Source organism: Ranitomeya imitator, chromosome 7 (assembly GCF_032444005.1).
Source record: "Ranitomeya imitator isolate aRanImi1 chromosome 7, aRanImi1.pri, whole genome shotgun sequence".
NCBI classification, from domain to species: Eukaryota; Metazoa; Chordata; class Amphibia; order Anura; family Dendrobatidae; genus Ranitomeya; species Ranitomeya imitator.
In genome coordinates, this window is record NC_091288.1 from 218282883 (window position 1) to 218302797 (window position 19915).

Consider the following 19915-nt stretch of genomic DNA (forward strand, 5'->3'; position numbering starts at 1 on the left):
TATTAGAGTTATGGCCCGCTCCCGCCTTTCCTGGCATAGAATTATCTGTCACCTGGCGGAGGGGTGCGGGCGAGACCCTCATAATGTCTCATTGTCAGACCCGCGTGAATCGCCTCCTCTGACGATAATCGTAAGGAAGACGTATAAAATGGTGACGATAAAGAACGTAGAGAATAAAGATATAACTCTTGGAAGACGAAGAAGAAAAAATTAAAAGCGGTGAAGGGCCCGCGTGTGAGGAGACCTGACGGCCATAACAAGGCCACGACCGTCATCATGTGACCCCAGGTGTAGCGCGGCCATGAGTAGCCCCCTGCGGGTTTCCAGGAGGATTAATCAGCATTGAAGTTTATTGACTGATATTCACTGTTGTATTTGCTCCACATTGGTGACCAGCTCTCCCCCCACCCCGGCCGCCCCCTCAGGCCCTCAGTGACCCCTGACCCCTCGGCTCTATTTAGCCCTTCTAGTTACTATGGAGCTCACTGGGGACCAGCATGCACCGCGCATCACACAATGCGCATATTTAAATATAACGGCTAATAGCAGCGATCCTTCCATCTCACCAATCAGATTCTTCGTCACAACCGGCCGGCTCGTTCCTCGCCCTGCCCACTCGTCTGCCAATCGGGAGCCGGATGGCCTGGTGACGTCACCGCGAGTATAAATACAGCCGGAACGAGCTCTCTTTCTTCTTTCGTGTCCTGTCTCCTCTGGTGAAAGTGAGTGTAGTGATGGCGGGGAGGCGGGAGCGCGGGCTGTGCCGGATGGGTGTGGTAGTCTGCGGCTACGATAGCTTTATCGCCTTCCTGTGTGTTCTGTGACGGCCCTTATCTCCGGGCTGCGCTGCTGGGACTTGTAGTTCTCCAGCTGTCCGTCACTAGCCTCTGCCGTGAGTGTGTGGCTGTTGTCCTCTGGTGTCAGCTGCCGTTCTCTTACTGTTGCCCTCTGACTTATTTCCCTTTCAGGATGGCGGCCTGCAACAAGGAGCAGACCTTCATCGCCATCAAGCCCGATGGCGTCCAGCGCGGCCTGGTCGGCGACATCGTCAAGCGCTTCGAGCAGAAAGGCTTCCGTCTGGTGGCCATGAAGATGCAGCAGGTGAGTGCTGGGGCCCATCCCCCTGCTCTGTCTGGTCCTGCGCATATCCCGTCCCCCATCTCTGCTCCTGTGCAGCCGTCCCCTGAGTTGTCCTGTCCCCCCCCCCCCTCTTCTGTGCAGCTGTCTCCTGGGGGTGTCCTGTCCCCCCCCGCTCCTGTGCAGCTGTCTCCTGGGGGCGTCCTGTCCCCCCCCCCCCCCCCCTGCTCCTGTGCAGCTGTCTCCTGGGGGCATACTATCCCCCCCTTTCCTGCTCTTGTGCAGCCATCTCCTGGGTTGCCCTGCGCCCCCCCCTCCTCTCTGCTTCTGTGCAGCTGTCTCCTGGGGGCGTCCTGTCCCCACCCCCCTGCTTCTGTGCAGCTGTCTCCTGGGGGCTTCCTGTCCCCTCCCCGCCTCTCTGCTCCTGTGCAGCTGTCTCCGGGGGCATACTATCCCCCCCTTTCCTGCTCTTGTGCAGCCATCTCCTGGGTTGCCCTGCGCCCCCCCCTCCTCTCTGCTTCTGTGCAGCTGTCTCCTGGGGGTGTCCTGTCCCCCCCCCCCCCCCCTGCTTCTGTGCAGCTGTCTCCTGGGGACGTCCTGTCCCCCCCTGCTTCTGTGCAGCTGTCTCCTGGGGGCTTCCTGTCCCCTCCCCGCCTCTCTGCTCCTGTGCAGCTGTCTCCTGGGGGCATACTATCCCCCCCTTTCCTGCTCTTGTGCAGCTGTCTCCTGGGTTGCCCTGCGCCCCCCCTCCTCTCTGCTACTGTGCAGCTGTCTCCTGGGGGCGTCCTGTCCCCACCCCCCTGCTTCTGTGCAGCTGTCTCCTGGGGGCGTCCTGTCCCCACCCCCCTGCTTCTGTGCAGCTGTCTCCTGGGGGCGTCCTGTCCCCACCCCCCTGCTTCTGTGCAGCTGTCTCCTGGGGGCTTCCTGTCCCCTCCCCGCCTCTCTACTTCTGTGCAGCTGTCTCCTGGGGGCGTCCTGTCCCCTCCCCGCCTCTCTACTTCTGTGCAGCCATCTCCTGGGGGCGTCCTGTCCCCTCCCCGCCTCTCTACTTCTGTGCAGCTGTCTCCTGGGGGCGTCCTGTCCCCTCCCCGCCTCTCTACTTCTGTGCAGCCATCTCCTGGGGGCGTCCTGTCCCCACCCCCCTGCTTCTGTGCAGCTGTCTCCTGGGGGCGTCCTGTCCCCACCCCCCTGCTTCTGTGCAGCTGTCTCCTGGGGGCTTCCTGTCCCCTCCCCGCCTCTCTACTTCTGTGCAGCTGTCTCCTGGGGGCTTCCTGTCCCCTCCCCGCCTCTCTACTTCTGTGCAGCCATCTCCTGGGGGCTTCCTGTCCCCCCCTTCTGTGCAGCTGTCTCCTGGGGGCATACTGTCCCGCCCCTCTCTGCTCCTGTACAGCCGTCTCCTGGGGGCATAATGTCCAGTCTCCTCTCTCCGTTCCAGTTCTGATTTCTGACACTTGACTTTGGCGATAATCTGTATTATTCCTAATCCCGCAGCGCCGGCTCTGCTGTAATCTACTCCCGTTGCCTCTGTGACCTTGTGTCCTGAATGCAGGCGCCAGCTCCGGGGTTTGTTGTCTCCTTGCATTAACCCTTTGTGGATTGTGGATTGTACATACCCGCCCATCCCTGGGGGCAGAATTAACCTCAACAATCGACCTTCAGATATATATATATATATATATATATATATATATATATATATATATATATATATATATAATCTTCATACTTCAAACGACCAAAGGAAACAATGAACCTCCGCACTGCTGTTATTAGGCTAGACTCTGTTATTTTTATCACCCTTTTTTTTGGAGTAAGCCGATATAATATCCTTTTTTTTTATACAACGGGGTGCGACTTGCAAAGTAATACATAACAGTCCATGAAACGAAGAAAAAAAGTGCACTTACCCGTGTATGTAAAAAGTTACAACTTTATTCTGACAACATTACCGTAAATTTCAGGGAGAGTGTAGAAAAAATGCGGACAACTATCGTTTCGTGCCTCAGCCGTTGAAGTGCTGAGGCACGAAACGATCGTTGTCCGCATTTTTTCTACACTCTCCCTGAAATTTACTGTAATGTTGTCCGAATAAAGTTGTGACTTTTTACATACACGGGTAAGTGCACTTTTTTTTTCTTCGTTTCATGGACTGATATATATATATATTATTTATTTTATTTTTTTTCCTTCCAGGCTTCCATACCGCTTCTGCAGGAGCACTACATCGACCTGAAGGATCGCCCCTTCTACAATGGCCTGGTGGAGTACATGCACTCCGGGCCCGTGGTCGCCATGGTCAGTGAGGGTCTGCTGGGTTCTGAATGTCCATTAAACTTTCTTTAGAGGTTAATAACTGTATGGAGGGGATGGAACTGTCACACACTGAACGCCGGCCCCCCACAGCGGGCTAGCGGTGTTATGGGGGTCACCTGTGCATCACTCTGTGCTCCACCTGCCAGGGTCACTGACAGAGGAAAAACTCCATGAATAGAAGTGCAGAAGTTTCCGGTAATCATCGCTTCTTATCTTGCAGGTCTGGGAAGGGCTAAATGTGGTAAAGACCGGCCGTGTCATGCTGGGAGAGACCAACCCTGCCGACTCCAAGCCTGGCACCATCAGGGGAGACTACGCCATCCAGGTTGGCAGGTGAGCAGTCATCGCATGCTCGTTCTTCACCTCTTCGCCATTGGCCACTTGTGGTGCTGAACACGAATGTTGCAGGAAGACAATCGCTAACAGGGCAATTCCTCCTCTGGGATCTCCTGTAATCCAGCCTGATATGGCAGCGACTGACTTTCTGGGGTCACTATAATCCCGGAGGTCGCAGGGCTGGATGAGCAGAGATTTATAATCCACGGCACAATGTGATCTGTGGCCGCAGATTAACCTGCTGTTAATGGCGGATCCGGGGCAGAGATTACAGTAATGCCGGCCGTGGAGCGCAGCCAGTGTGCAGCGTTGTCCGTGCGCTTATGTAATATGTCCTACTGCAGTCACATCCAGAGCTGCAATCACACTGCAGCCTCTGACGTGCTGCACTGAGGAGGAGTTAGTATGTCGGTGCAAGGACGATCATGTAACATCCTGCTGCCTCTCTCCTCCAGGAACATCATCCATGGCAGTGACTCCGTGGAGAGTGCCAAGAAGGAAGTCGCCTTGTGGTTTAAGCCAGAGGAGCTGGTGGATTACGACAACTGTGCCTACAAGTGGGTGTACGAGAACTGAGCGCGCTCCGTCCACCGCCACACCGTGTTCTGTTACTGCTCCGCAATACAAGTATTACAACCTGAAGGCCTCGTCCTGGAAGAACCGCTGCAGCACCGGCCGGGACCAAGCTCATATTATAATAAACCTTCAACCTGGTTTGCACAATCTGATCTGTGGCTTATGTTGTGGGGGGGAGGGGATTGGGCAGAGCCTAAGGGGCTAAATGAGGGGTACGTCACTGTGGAGGAGTATGTGAGCCATGGCAGATATAGGAGGTCCAATCAATACAGATCCTATACTATACCCCAGAGCTGCACTCACTATTCTGCTGGTGCAGTCACTGTGTACATACATTACATTACTGATCCTGAGTTACATCCTGTATTATACCCCAGAGCTGCACTCACTATTCTGCTGGTGCAGTCACTGTATACATACATTACATTACTGATCCTGAGTTACATCCTGTATTATACCCCAGAGCTGCACTCACTATTCTGCTGGTGCAGTCACTGTATACATACATTACATTACTGATCCTGAGTTACCTCCTGTATTATACCCCAGAGCTGCACTCACTATTCTGCTGGTGCAGTCACTGTGTACATACATTACATTACTGATCCTGAGTTACATCCTGTATTATACTCCAGAGCTGCACTCACTATTCTGCTGGTGCAGTCACTGTGTACATACATTACTGATCCTGAGTTACCTCCTGTATTAGACCCCAGAGCTGCACTCACTATTCTGCTGGTGGAGTCATTAGTGCTAGACTGTCAGCCACCATATGTGCTTTGTACAGAGGGAGGAAAAGCAGGGTTTACAGTCTGGCTCCCGTGTATTCGGCCCCATGTGCCGCCATCTTGTGTGTCACACTCCACAGCTGTCGCACTCGATGGGCCGGCTGCGGACTCTGCACATTCTTCCTGTGCTGTGAATCACTGGTGGAGGCCTCGACTTGTGCTGACAGGTGCAGGGCGTCATTTGTCTGGTGCACCGCAGTGCGGTATGTCACATACATGGTGCATCTGACTTTACCGGTCACTCATCTCTGTCCTCTCATGAGCCAGGCTCTGCTCAGTCTGGGCCTGCTGATTCATGACTAATTGTTCCTTGTGTGTCGGTCTTTACTGTAACTAACTGGGAAGTGTCAACTTTAGCCACTGGCTCAGTGCTGCCCCCTGCTGATAGAATAGGAGTGTCAGAGGAGAAGCGACAACTTTTCACAAAAGTATTTGACACATAAAGCCTTGACTGACTGCAGGATCGCTACACAAGGATTGCTGGGATCATGCAGACACGTTGTCTTGCCCAGGAGCTGTGGACACAAAACGGAAGGAGATTAGTATCTATTGACTTCAGCAAACCTGCTTCATACTTTAGATTCTTCATTCGCTTGTCATGTGAAGGCGTCTACTGCTCACCTGCTGCTGGGAAGAGGGGGCTGAGGGGCTGCACATTGGGGCCCCCAGAGACGTGCATGTGGTGACAGCAGTGCTAACGATTGTAACTGGATAGGATACGCAAGATACTGACAATTCCGCGCTCCTCAAAAATCAGGCAAGGGAATCAGAGTTCAGAAGAGTTGGGTCATGAATCCAACCGTGCTGCCACCAATATGTCAGGGATCTCGGGGAGGATACCTTTATCATCCCCACCACTCAAACCAATTTGTCATGAACCGGGGTTGTTTTGGTTGCTCCTGGTTTCTTCTGAAGGGGATTTATCTATATCCCACTTCCGGTTTGGAACTTGCAGCTCTCTGGTGCCCCTTTTACCCTCAGGTCAGATTAGGTACTGCACCTAGGGTAATTGGTTGCCGGAAAGGCTGCCTGCTATGTACTGGCTATTGGGCACACTGCAGCGAGGGCGATATAACTACTTCCACACAGGCAGGAAAAATAATTATCAACGCCGCCGTCACTACAAAGACTCCCAAACGCACAAAACAAACTCGCCACCAGCTCCGATTTCCTAAGGATTAACAGGTTCGGAGCCAACCCAAATCAGTAGCGTAATTCCCTTCAGAGGACACAACAGTTTGTTTAGAGCAGGAAGAGACAAGCTAGTAACTTTATATTTTACTCCATAAAAAGGTAGGCAGTGTTTACAAAGTATTAAAAAGATATTATAAAGAAGACAAATATATGTGTACATTACAATTACAAATAAAAGAAGGATTAAAATTGAAAAAACTCATAGCCTTCAGATCATTTCATATCATCATGGCTGGCCGTAAGCTCAGGAGGATACACACATCTAGATGCATATCACATCTATATAGCAGCAGCACCCCAGACACAAAGACACTGCAAAAATGCTGTCTCACAAAGTTATTCTAGCCCAAAACCCAGGCACTCCCCCTGTGGTGACATCACTTAGAGGCTGACACCTCCCCTTTACTTTGAGCTATATTAACTATTTTTATGCATAACTTGCTGTGTGAACCTCGCATAAGTACGTCACCATGCTCATGATGTTCCCCACTTCAGGGGCGTTCTTTTAAGTGTGAGCACGGAGTAATTACGTGAACCGCTTACTGAGAAATCCGCACTTTGCACTCCTTGCGTTTAGCTGCTAGCGCTTTCAGTCAGAGATAGATCTATCGATGGACAGCCGGAAAATATAATTCTGATATCCCTAGCCCGAATCGGTGCCCATATATCCCGTTTATAGAACAAAGAAGCGCATGGTTCTTATACCAGTTTTGGCTTGTATTGGTTGGGAGGTGGGAATGAGTAGTTTTCGCAAAGACTGGTATTTGCAGCTAAGCTTCAGTGATTCTAGTGAGGGTTTTGAATTACACACATAGCAGCAGGCAGAGTGGGAAGAGGGAGGGTAGTAATGGCAGCGTGTCTTGTATAGTTAGGTAGGTACTCAACCATGGCATAGTCACATTATCATGACAAGTTGCATGCTTTATTCAGGGCTATAAAACTACGCGTTTCATGGACGTCCTGTTCACTTCCTCAGGTACAAAACCTGTGGCACTGCTGAGTGGCTATGGAAGCCCAGGTCGCTTTGATAGCAGCCGTCTGCATTGGTGGGTCTGGTGTCTCATCTTCCTCTTGACAATACTCCATAGATTCTCTATAGGGTTAAGGTCAGGCGAGTTTGCTGCCAATCAAGCCCAGTGATACTGTTGTTTTTACACCAGGTATTGGTACTTTTGGCAGTGTGGACAGGGGCCAAGTCCTGCTGGAGAATGACATTTCCATCTCCAAAAAGCTTGTCGGCAGAGGGAAGCATGAAGTGCTCTACAATGTCCTGGTAGATGGCTGCGCTGACTTTGGTCTTGATAAAACACAGTGGACCTACACCAGCAGATGACATGGCTCCCCAAACCATCACTGATTGTGGAGACCTCACACCAGACCTCCAGCAGCTTGGATTGTGGCCTCTCCACTCTTCCTCCAGACTCCGGGACCTTGATTTCAAAGGTCTAGTGTGGTTACTCTATGGTTACTGATGCCGGCCTGCTGTGAGCGCCCCCCTGTGGTCGGCGCTCACAGCACACCTGCATTTCAGCTACATAGGAGCGATCTGATGATCGCTGCTATGTAGCTGAGCCGATCGAGTTGTGACAGCTTCTAGCCTCCCATGGAGGCTATTGAAGCATGGCAAAAGTAAAAAAAAAAAGCCGGATTACGTACCGGTAATGCTCTTTTAATGAGTCCACGACAGCACCCCACATGAGAGAGAGGGATCCGCCCATAGGAACAGGAAACCTACAGAATAAAAGGAGGCGGTCCCCTCTCCTCCTCAGTTTAGTTACAGAGTATAAAAAGGGGAACCGCAAAAGTGTTAGTATTCATTCTTATTCAGTCACATAAATTTCTTAACTCTATACAACCATTATTTGTGACCTTAAAGGAAAGAGCTGTGCATAATTTAGGGAGGGTAATACATGGGTGCTGTCGTGGACTCATTAAAAGAGCATTACCGGTACGTAATCCGGCTTTTTACCCTTCGCCACGACAGCACCCCACATGAGAGATTTTCAGAGAGTCATTATTTGGGTGGGATTACTGTATTAAGAACAGCTCTACCAAAGGTCAGATCAGAAGACGTGGACAGATCAAGTCTATAATGGTTGTAGAAGGTAGAAGGTGTAGACCAAGTTGCAGCCTTACATATTAAATGGATCGGTACATCTGCTTGTTCCGCCCAGGAGGAAGCCATGGCTCGTGTTGAGTGCGCTTTTATACCCACTGGAGGAATCTCGCCTTTTGACGTATAGGCCAAGCAGATAGCCTCTCTGATCCACCGAGATATGGTAGCTCTCGTGACCCCATGTCCTTTCTTGTGGCCCTGAAAGGAGATAAACAGAGCCCTACTCTCCCTCCATGTCTGACACCTTTCTATATAAGTCAGGATGGCTCTTCTGACATCTAAGGTGTGGAACTTATGATGTTCTGGAGTTACAGGTGAATCAAAAAAGGAAGGGAGAAATATTTCTTGTGACCTGTGGTAGGTGGACGCTACCTTAGGGAGGTATGAGGGGTCTGGTTTCAGGACTATCCGATCATGAAATATCAGTAAGAAAGGTGGGTCTACTGATAGGGCCTGGATGTCACTAACCCGTCTAGCTGAGGTTAGGGCTACTAGTAAGGCTACTTTATATGTTAGGATTTTTAAAGGTATTGAATCTAATGGTTCAAATGGAGAGCTTGTTAAGGCCTCTAATACTAGATTTAAATCCCACGGAGGTAGACGGGGAATATGGACCGGTTTACTACGTTCACAAGATTTTATGAATCTGGAGATCCACCTATTAGCTGCTATATTGCATCCATATAGGGCTCCTAATGCCGAGACCTGAACTCTTAAGGTATTTACAGATAGTCCTAACTCTCGGCCTTTTTGCAAGAACTCTAGGATAGGTGTGAGTGGAACTTGCTTAGTGAACGGTACCGTGTAGAAGTCTAAAAATTTATTCCATACCCTACTATATATTAGGGTGGTAGATCTTTTTCTGCTCAATAAGAGGGTGTTTACTAGTTCTGCTGAGAACCCTCTGGAACTTAATAGTTGCCTCTCAAATTCCACGCCGTCAAGTGAAGACCTTTCACTTGCGGGTGGAAAAAGGGGCCTTGGTACAGCAGCTCCTTGTCTGATGGGAGGATCCAAGGATCGCATAGGCACATGGTCTGGAGACAAGAGAACCATGGTCTTTTCGGCCAGAATGGTGCAATGAGGATTACTCTTGCCTGTTCCCTCCTGATCTTTCTGATCACTAGAGGAATCAGAGACATTGGAGGAAAGGCATATGCCAGTCTGAACCGCCAAGGATGGTGGAGAGAGTCCAACATATCTGGGTGATCCCTGGTGTTCAGGGAAGCGAACCTTTGTACTTGCCGGTTGTCTCGTGGCAAATAGGTCGATTTGTGGTATCCCCCATGCTTCTGTTATCCTTCTGAATATGGATTTGTTTAAGGTCCATTCTCCTTGACGCAACTCGTTTCTGCTGAGGTAGTCTGCCCTGATGTTCTCTACACCTTTGATGTGCAGGGCTGTTAAGGATGTTAGATGAGCCTCTGCCAGCTGAAAGATGTTTGCAGCTATGGTCATCAGACTTCCTGACTTTGTACCACCCTGACGGTTCAAGTATGCCACTGCGGTGGAATTGTCTGAGTAAATTCTTACATTTGTTCCATGAATCTGCGGAAGAAAATGATATAAGGCACATTCTATTGCTTTTAACTCCTTCCAGTTGGAGGAACATATTAATTCTGTCTGATCCCAAGTATTTTGGGCCAGATTGTCTTCCATATGTGCTCCCCACCCAATAGGGCTGGCGTCGGTGGTAATTATTTTAGACGGGTCTATTATCCATGGCACACCTCGTGATAGGTGGTCCATGTCTAGCCACCAGGATAGCGATTCTAAGACATTACTGGAAAGAGTTATTCTACTTTCTAGATAACCGTCTTTCCCCTGAGCCGACAATACTTCGTACTGCAATTGACGGGTATGGAATTGTGCCCAAGGTACAGCAGGGATACATGATGATAATGACCCCAGTAAGGACATGGCCTTCCTTAGTGTCATGTAGGGTTTGCGTATTGCGTCTGATACCTTTGATTGTATAGTCAACCTCTTTGACTGAGGAAGAAAGCATTTCTGACTTACGGAGTCTAGCTGGATTCCTAGAAATGTCTGAACGGTTTCTGGATTCAGCCGAGATTTTTCGAAGTTGACGATCCAACCTAACTCCTGTAGGGACGAGATCGTATTAGATAAACGAGTTTTACATTGAAGTGCAGAGCTTCCTACCACTAGAAAGTCATCTAGGTAGGGTATTATCAAGGTATCTCGTTGGCGTAGATGAGCCATCACTTCTAGTATCACCTTAGTGAAGACGCGGGGAGCCATAGAAAGCCCAAATGGCATTGCAACATATTGAAAGTGACGAACCTTTCCCTCCAGGGTGACTGCTACCCTTAGGTACTGCTGATGTTCGGCATGTATGGGAAGATGGTAATAGGCGTCCTTTAAGTCTATTCCGGCCATGACACACCTAGGGAATAAGAGTTTTATGGTAGAACTAATGGATTCCATTTTGAAGGTATGATTACGCAGGAAAGAATTTAATTTTTTAAGATTTATGATGGTTCTAAATGAACCATCTGGTTTATTAATCAGGAATAAAGGGGAGTAGAACCCTTTCCCTTTTTGATCCTGGGGAACTTCAATCAGGACTTTCTTAGATAGAAGAGATAGGATCTCTATTTCTAGAGCCCTCTGTTGGTCCTGACCTTTTGGAGATGTTATTATGAAGGAATCCCAAGGGATTCGATCAAATTCTAATTTAAGGCCGTATTGCACAATGTCCAGAATCCACTGGCTGGATGTTATCTGTTCCCATTGGGGAAGAAAAAATTTTAATCTGCCGCCTACTTCCTGGTTAGCGGTATTTACGTCTCGGATTATGGGACCCGCTAAAAAAGGCACCTTTTTGCTTTGGGTCCTTCGACTCCCATCGCTCTCTTTGTTCAAGCGGCTTGTTCCTAGTAAAGGGGCGTCTCCTGAAGGCTCTCCTGTAGGATGGAAGATACTGGTTAGGGAAGCCTTTCTTCCTTTCACCTGCTTTATTCAGGAGTTCATCCAGCGTCTTCCCAAAAAGGAACTCACCCTGACAGGGAATCGCACAAAGTTTTGCTTTAGCTTGTGCGTCCCCCTTCCAATTCTTTAGCCAGAGTGCACGCCGGGCTGTGTTGACTAGGCCGGCTGACCTGGCTGCAAGACGTAGCGAGTCCACTGAGGCATCAGCTAGGAATGCTACTGCTTCTTTAATTTGAGGCAATTTCAGCAGGATAGATTCCCTCGAAGTTTTGCCTCTAATCTGTTCCTCCAATTGCTCCGTCCATACTAGTAGAGATCTTGCAGTACAGGTACTAGATATGGCGGGCCTGAACGCCCCCGTATTGACTTCCCATGACCTCTTTAGTAAAGCTTCTGCTTTACGGTCCAGCGGGTCTGTCAGGACCCCTGAATCCTCCACTGGTAGGACCGACTGTTTGGTTGTGGAGGCTACCGCAGCATCAACTTTTGGCACCTTTGAACAGGTGTTTAGCTCTTCATCGCTGAAGGGATAGCGTCTCTTAGAGGACGATGGTAGAAAACCTCTATTTTGCTTATCCCACTCCTTTTTGACAATATCTTTGATGGTTTGTATGACGGGGAAGGACCTACGTTTTTTCTGTCCTGAACCCGCAAACATTATGTCCTGTGCTGATTTCTTTTCTTTCCCATCTGGGCACCCCATCGTGCTCCTGACAGATTTTATTAAATTGTCCACATTACTGTTGGGAAGACAAAGTCCCCCTTCAGTCTCGGATGAGCTCGGCTGAGATCCCTCTTCGTCTGAAGAAATACATATACCCTCTGACTCCGAACTAACCGGAGACCGGGACCTGCTAGGCTGACGGGTACTGGCGCTACTTGTCTGCGCCAAACCCTGCATCTCTTCTCGGATAATAGCTCTGACATCTGAGGGAGTCATGATATTTTCCTGCCGTAGAGTTTGCATGATACACTCCGCACACAGTTTTTTGGCATAATCATCCGGGAGGGGCTGCGTACATAAAGCACACTCTTTATGCTTAGATTTGTGTGTCCTTTTCTTAGTCTAGAGGAAGGATACAGGAGGAACATATATCAGCATATAGGAAGAGACTCTTTCAAAAACTCACCCAGTGAAGCTGACAGGTACCGGTTCTGGAGGCGGAATTCGTTTGGTGGTAGAACTCTTCTCTGGAGGTCGGCCACCACTCTTTGTGCTGCTCCTCGTGCTTCTCTCCCTGCTGGGAGAGCGCTGTTGCACTGCGGGCAGGTGCGCTTCGTCGGCCGGTGAAGCCATTTCACACACACCGGCCCGACGCTAGCGCTGCATTTTTAAACTTGCCGCCCATTCTCCTGCCTCCCCGGACCAACCCGGAAGTGCTCCCGCGACTTCCGGGTTAGACGCGCCGCTCTCACTCACCATGCGGCCGCCAGAGGCTATTAAGCCGGCCGCTGCAGCGCGCGCGTCCTCACAGTGCCGGCCGGACCTACGGTGACCGGACCCGGACCGTGGATGTTTGGCCAGACGAGGGGGGAGGCTGCAAGCAGGGGCTCCCCCGCCGCTGCTTCTGGTACCGCAGCCCCTGCCGTTCCCACAGAAACCGGCGCAGGCGGGTGCATGGCCCAGGGATCCTCTTCATCTGTAGGTAAGCCGGGTCCCTGTAGGAACAGGAAACCTAAACTGAGGAGGAGAGGGGACCGCCTCCTTTTATTCTGTAGGTTTCCTGTTCCTATGGGCGGATCCCTCTCTCTCATGTGGGGTGCTGTCGTGGCGAAGGGTAAAAATATTTTTAAAAATCTGAAAAAAAATATAAATGTTTAAATCATCCCCCTTTTGCCCCATCCAAAATAAAACAAAAAAAAAATCAAACCTACACATATTTGGTATCGCCGCGTTCAGAATCGCTCGATCTATCAATAAAAAAAAGCATTAACCTGATCGCTAAAATCGGAAAATGGCGCTTTTTTTTTGTTTTGGTTAGCAAAGTTTTGAATTTTCTTTCACCACTTAGATAAAAAAACATCCTAGACATGTTTGGTGTCTATGAACTCGTAATGACCTGGAGAAACATAATATCAGGTCAGTTTTAGAATTTAGTGAACCTAGCAAAAAAGCAAAAATATCCTCACATGGCCATATTGACGGAAAAATAAAAAAGTTATGGCTCTGGGAAGGAGGGGAGCGAAAAACGAAAACACAAAAATGGAAAAGGGCCGCAGCGGGAAGGGGTTAAACAAAACAATTCAGATGCAGTTGAAGTTCAGACTTTCAGCTTTCATTTGAGGGGATCCACATTAAAATTGGATAAAGGGTTTAGGAGTTTCAGCTCCTTAACATGCGCCACCCTGTTTTTAACCCCTTCATGACCCAGCCTATTTTGACCTTAATGACCTAGCCGTTTTTTTCAATTCTGACCAGTGTCCCTTTATGAGGTAATAACTCAGGAACGCTTCAATGAATCCTAGCGGTTCTAAGATTGTTTTTTTCGTGACATATTTCCCACATGTCTACTTTACATCAGCACAATTTTGGAAACAACATTTTTTTTTTTTTGCTAGGAAGTTATAAGGGTTAAAATTTGACCAGCGATTTCTCATTTTTACAAAATTTACAAAACCATTTTTTTTAGGGACCACCTCACATTTGAAGTCAGTTTGAGGGGTCTATATGGCTGAAAATACCCAGAAGTGACACCATTCTAAAAACTGCACCCCTCAAGGTGCACAAAACCACATTCAAGAAGTTTATTAACCCTTCAGGTGCTTCACAGCAGCAGAAGCAACATGGAAGGAAAAAATGAACATTTAACTTTTTAGTCACAAAAATGAAATTTTAGCAACAATTTTTTTATTTTCCCAAAGGTAAAAGGATAAACTGGACGCCGAAAGTTGTTGTACAATTTGTCCCGAGTACGCCGATACCCCATATGTGGGGGGGGAACCACTGTTTGGGCGCATGGCAGGGCTCTGAAGGGAAGGAGCGCCATTTGACTTTTTCAATGAAAAATTGGCTCCAATCTTTAGCGGACACCATGTCGCGTTTGGAGAGCCCCCGTGTGCCTAAACCTTGGAGCTTCCCCACAAGTGATCCCATTTTGGAAACTAGACCCCCCAAGGAGCTTAGCTAGATGCATAGTGAGCACTTTCAACCCCCAGATACTTCACAAACTGATCTATAAAAATGAAAAAGTCCTTTTTTTCACAAAAAAATTCTTTTAGCCTAAATTTTTTTGTTTTCACATGGGCAACAGGATAAAATGGATCCTAAAATTTGTTGGGCAATTTCTCCTGAGTACACCGATACCTCATATGTGGGGGTAAACCACTGTTTGGGCACATGGCAAGGCTCAGAAGGGAAGGAGCGCCATTTTACTTTTTGAATGAAAAATTAGCTCCAATCGTTTGCGTTCACCATGTCGCGTTTGCAGAGACCCTGTGTGCCTAAACATTTGAACTCCCCCACAAGTGACCCCATTTTGGAAACTAGACCCCCCCCAAGGAACTCATCTAGATATGTGATGAGCACTTTGAACCCCCAAGTGCTTCACAGAAGTTTACAACGCAGAGCCATGAAAATAAAAAATAATTTTTCTTTCCTCAAAAATTATTTTTTAGGCCACAATTGTTTATTTTCACAAGGGTAACAGGAGAAATTGGACCCCAAAAGTTGTTGTCCAGTTTGTCCTGAGTACGCTGATACCCCATATGTGGGGGTAAACCACTATTTGGGCGCATGGCAGAGCTCGGAAGGGAAGTAGTGACGTTTTGGAATACAGACTTTGAACCCCCAAGTGCTTCACAAAAGTTTATAACGCAGAGCCATGAAAATAAAAAATCGTTTTTTTCCTCAAAAATGATTTTTTTAGCCCGCAATTTTTTATTTTCACAAGAGTAACACGAGAAACTGAACCCCAATGTTTGTTGTCCAGTTAGACCTGAGTACACTGATACCTCATATGTGGGGGTAAACCACTGTTTGGGCACATGCCGGGGCTCGGAATTGAAGTAGTGACGTTTGGAAATGCAGACTTTGATGGAATGCTCTGCGGGCGTCACGTTGCGTTTGCAGAGCCCCTGATGTACCTAAACAGGAGAAACCCCCTACAAGTGACCCCATTTTGGAAACAAAACCCCCCAAGTAACTTATCTAGATGTGTGGTGAGCACTTTGAACCCCCAAGTGCTTCGCAGAATTTTATAATGCAGAGCTGTGAAAATAAAAAATCTTTTTTTCCCCCACAAAAATAATTTTTTTAGCCCCCATTTTTTTTATTTTTCCAAGGGTAACAGGAGAAATTAGACCCCCAAATTGTTGTACAATTTTTCCTGAGTACGCTTATGCCCCATATGTTTGGGTAAACCACTGTTTGGGCGCACGGCAGAGCTCGGAAGGGAAGGAGCGCCATTTGACTTTTTGAATGCAAGATTGGCTGGAATCAATGGTGGCGCCATGTCATGATTGGAGACCCCTGATGTGCCTAAACAGTGGAAACCCCTCAATTCTAACTCCAACACTAACCCGACCCACACCCCTAACCCTAATCCCAACTGTAGCCATAACCCTAACCGCAACACACCCCTAACCCTAATCCCAACTGTAGCCATAACCCTAATCACAACCCTAACCCCAACACACAACCAACCCTAATCCCAAACCTAACCATAACCCCAACCACAAGCCTAACCCTAATCTTAACCCTAACTCTAGTTCCAGCCCTAACCCTAAAGCTATGTGCTCATGTGGCGGATTCGTGTGCGGATTTTTCCGCACTGTTTTTTGAGGATTTACTGCGGATTTCTAGTGTTTTTTGTTCGGATTTCAACTGCGGATTCCTATTGAGGAACAGGTGAAAAACGTTGCGGAATCCTCACAAAGAATTGGCATGTTGCGGAAAATACAGCGCAGCGTTTCCGCACGGTATTTTCCGCACCATGGGCACAGCGGATTTGGTTTTCCATAGGTTTACATGGTACTGTAAACGTGATGGAAAACTGCCAAGAATCCGCAGTGGCCAATCCCTCTATGTACAAGAATATAACTACTATAATACGGCCCCTATGTACAAGAATATAACTACTATAATACGGCCCCATGTACAAGAATATAACTACTATAATACTGCTCCTATGTACAAGAATATAACTACTATAATACTGCTCCTATGTACAAGAATATAACTACTATAATACTGCTCCTATGTACAAGAATATAACTACTGTAATACTGCCCCTATGTACAAGAATATAACTACTATAATACTGCTCCCTATGTACAAGAATATAACTACTATAATACTGCCCCTATGTGCAAGAATATAACTACTATAATACTGCTCCTATGTACAAGAATATAACTACTGTAATACTGCCCCTATGTACAAGAATATAACTACTATAATACTACTCCCTATGTACAAGAATATAACTACTATAATACTGCCCCTATGTACAAGAATATATCTACTATAATACTGCTCCTATGTACAAGAATATAACTACTATAATACTGCCCCTATGTACAAGAATATAACTACTATAATACTACTCCCTATGTACAAGAATATAACTACTATAATACTGCCCCCTATGTACAAGAATATAACTACTATAATACTGCTCCTATGTACAAGAATATAACTACTATAATACTGCTCCTATGTACAAGAATATAACTACTATAATACTGCTCCTATGTACAAGAATATAACTACTGTAATACTGCCCCTATGTACAAGAATATAACTACTGTAATACTGCTCCTATGTACAAGAATATAACTACTATAATACTGCCCCCTATGTACAAGAATATAACTACTATAATACTACTCCCTATGTACAAGAATATAACTACTATAATACTACCCCCTATGTACAAGAATATAACTACTATAATACTGCCCCTATGTACAAGAATATAACTACTATAATACTGCCCCCTATGTACAAGAATATAACTACTATAATACTGCCCCTATGTACAAGAATATAACTACTAAAATACTACTCCCTATGTACAAGAATATAACTACTATAATACTGCCCCCTATGTACAAGAATATAACTACTATAATACTGCTCCTATGTACAAGAATATAACTACTGTAATACTGCTCCTATGTACAAGAATATAACTACTGTAATACTGCTCCTATGTACAAGAATATAACTACTGTAATACTGCCCCTATGTACAAGAATATAACTACTGTAATACTGCTCCTATGTACAAGAATATAACTACTGTAATACTGCCCCTATGTACAAGAATATAACTACTATAATACTGCTCCTATGTACAAGAATATAACTACTATAATACTGTCCCTATGTACAAGAATATAACTACTATAATACTGCTCCTATGTACAAGAATATAACTACTATAATACTGCTCCTATGTACAAGAATATAACTACTATAATACTGTCCCTATGTACAAGAATATAACTACTATAATACTGCTCCTATGTACAAGAATATAACTACTGTAATACTGCCCCTATGTACAAGAATATACCTACTATAATACTGCTCCTATGTACAAGAATATAACTACTATAATACTGTCCCTATGTACAAGAATATAACTAATATAATACTGCTCCTATGTACAAGAATATAACTACTATAATACCGCTCCTATGTACAAGAATATAACTACTATAATACTGTCCCTATGTACAAGAATATAACTACTATAATACTGCTCCTATGTACAAGAATATAACTACTATAATATGCTCCTATGTACAAGAATATAACTACTATAATACTGCCCCTATGTACAAGAATATAACTACTATAATACTGCTCCTATGTACAAGAATATAACTACTGTAATACTGCCCCTATGTACAAGAATATAACTACTGTAATACTGCTCCTATGTACAAGAATATAACTACTGTAATACTGCCCCTATGTACAAGAATATAACTACTATAATACTGCTCCTATGTACAAGAATATAACTACTATAATACTGTCCCTATGTACAAGAATATAACTACTATAATACTGCTCCTATGTACAAGAATATAACTAATACCGCTCCTATGTACAAGAATATAACTACTATAATACTGTCCCTATGTACAAGAATATAACTACTATAATACTGCTCCTATGTACAAGAATATAACTACTATAATACTGCTCCTATGTACAAGAATATAACTACTATAATACTGCTCCTATGTACAAGAATATAACTACTGTAATACTGCTCCTATGTACAAGAATATAACTACTGTAATACTGCCCCTATGTACAAGAATATAACTACTGTAATACTGCTCCTATGTACAAGAATATAACTACTGTAATACTGCCCATATGTACAAGAATATAACTACTATAATACTGCTCCTATGTACAAGAATATAACTACTATAATACCGCTCCTATGTACAAGAATATAACTACTATAATACTGTCCCTATGTACAAGAATATAACTACTATAATACTGCTCCTATGTACAAGAATATAACTACTATAATACTGCTCCTATGTACAAGAATATAACTACTATAATACTGCTCCTATGTACAAGAATATAACTACTATAATACTGCCCCTATGTACAAGAATATAACTACTATAATACTGCTCCTATTTACAAGAATATAACTACTATAATACTGTCCCTATGTACAAGAATATAACTACTATAATACTGCCCCTATGTACAAGAGTATAACTACTATAATACTGCTCCTATGTACAAGAATATAACTACTGTAATACTGCCCCTATGTACAAGAATATAACTACTATAATACTGCTCCTATGTACAAGAATATAACTACTATAATACTGCTCCTATGTACAAGAATATAACTACTATAATACTGCCCCTATGTACAAGAATATAACTACTATAATACTGCTCCTATGTACAAGAATATAACTACTATAATACTGCCCCTATGTACAAGAATATAACTACTATAATACTGCTCCTATGTACAAGAATATAACTACTATAATACTGCTCCTATGTACAAGAATATAACTACTGTAATACTGCCCCTATGTGTTATGATGAGGTAATTCAGTACCACAATGGACATAGAGGTCAGAGCACATACAGTGACCTGACAATAACCCAAAAACATAGGACGAGCTCTGAGACGTGGGAACTCTGCTGACCGCAATCCCTAATCCTCTCCAACCACACTAGAGGTAGCCGTGGATTGCGCCTAACGCTCCCTATGCAACTCGGCACAGCCTGAGAAACTAGCTAGCCTGAAGATAGAAAATAAGCCTACCTTGCCTCAGAGAAATACCCCAAAGGAAAAGGCAGCCCCCACATATAATGACTGTGAGTAAGATGAAAAGACAAACGTAGAGATGAAATAGATTTAGCAAAGTGAGGCCCGACTTACTAAACAGAGCGAGGATAGGAAAGGTAACTTTGCGGTCAACACAAAACCCTACTAACAACCATGCAAAGGGGGCAAAAAGACCCTCCGTACCGAACTAACGGCACGGAGGTACACCCTCTGCGTCCCAGAGCTTCAGCAAGCAAGAAAACACAAATAGACAAGCTGGACAGAAAA

At 45.7% G+C, this 19915-nt stretch overlaps 1 protein-coding gene across 2 annotated transcripts; it reads left to right on the forward strand.

Annotated features, from left to right (window-relative positions):
• Nucleotides 1-613: 613 nt before the first annotated feature.
• On the forward strand, nt 614-4449 carry LOC138645586 (nucleoside diphosphate kinase A1). Of its 2 annotated transcripts, none has more exons than XM_069735005.1 (5): nt 614-722; nt 969-1101; nt 3271-3372; nt 3611-3723; nt 4182-4449. In XM_069735005.1, exons 2-5 carry the CDS (start codon nt 970-972, stop codon nt 4300-4302), a joined length of 468 nt encoding a protein of 155 aa, XP_069591106.1. In that variant the 5' UTR covers nt 614-722; nt 969; the 3' UTR covers nt 4303-4449. The 2 variants fall into 2 exon arrangements, with proteins under 2 accessions (XP_069591106.1, XP_069591107.1); XM_069735006.1 differs by having other exon boundaries at nt 692-892.
• The last annotated feature ends 15466 nt before the right edge of the window (nt 4450-19915 follow it).

Bases quoted from the DNA above. Each gene is read 5' to 3' on its own strand.
- LOC138645586 (XM_069735005.1), top strand. From the start codon at position 970: ATGGCGGCCTGCAACAAGGAGCAGACCTTCATCGCCATCAAGCCCGAT. The intron at 1,102-3,270 runs GTGAGTGCTGGG...TTTTCCTTCCAG, and splicing joins TGGCCATGAAGATGCAGCAG to GCTTCCATACCGCTTCTGCA. The intron at 3,724-4,181 runs GTGAGCAGTCAT...TCTCTCCTCCAG, and splicing joins TACGCCATCCAGGTTGGCAG to GAACATCATCCATGGCAGTG.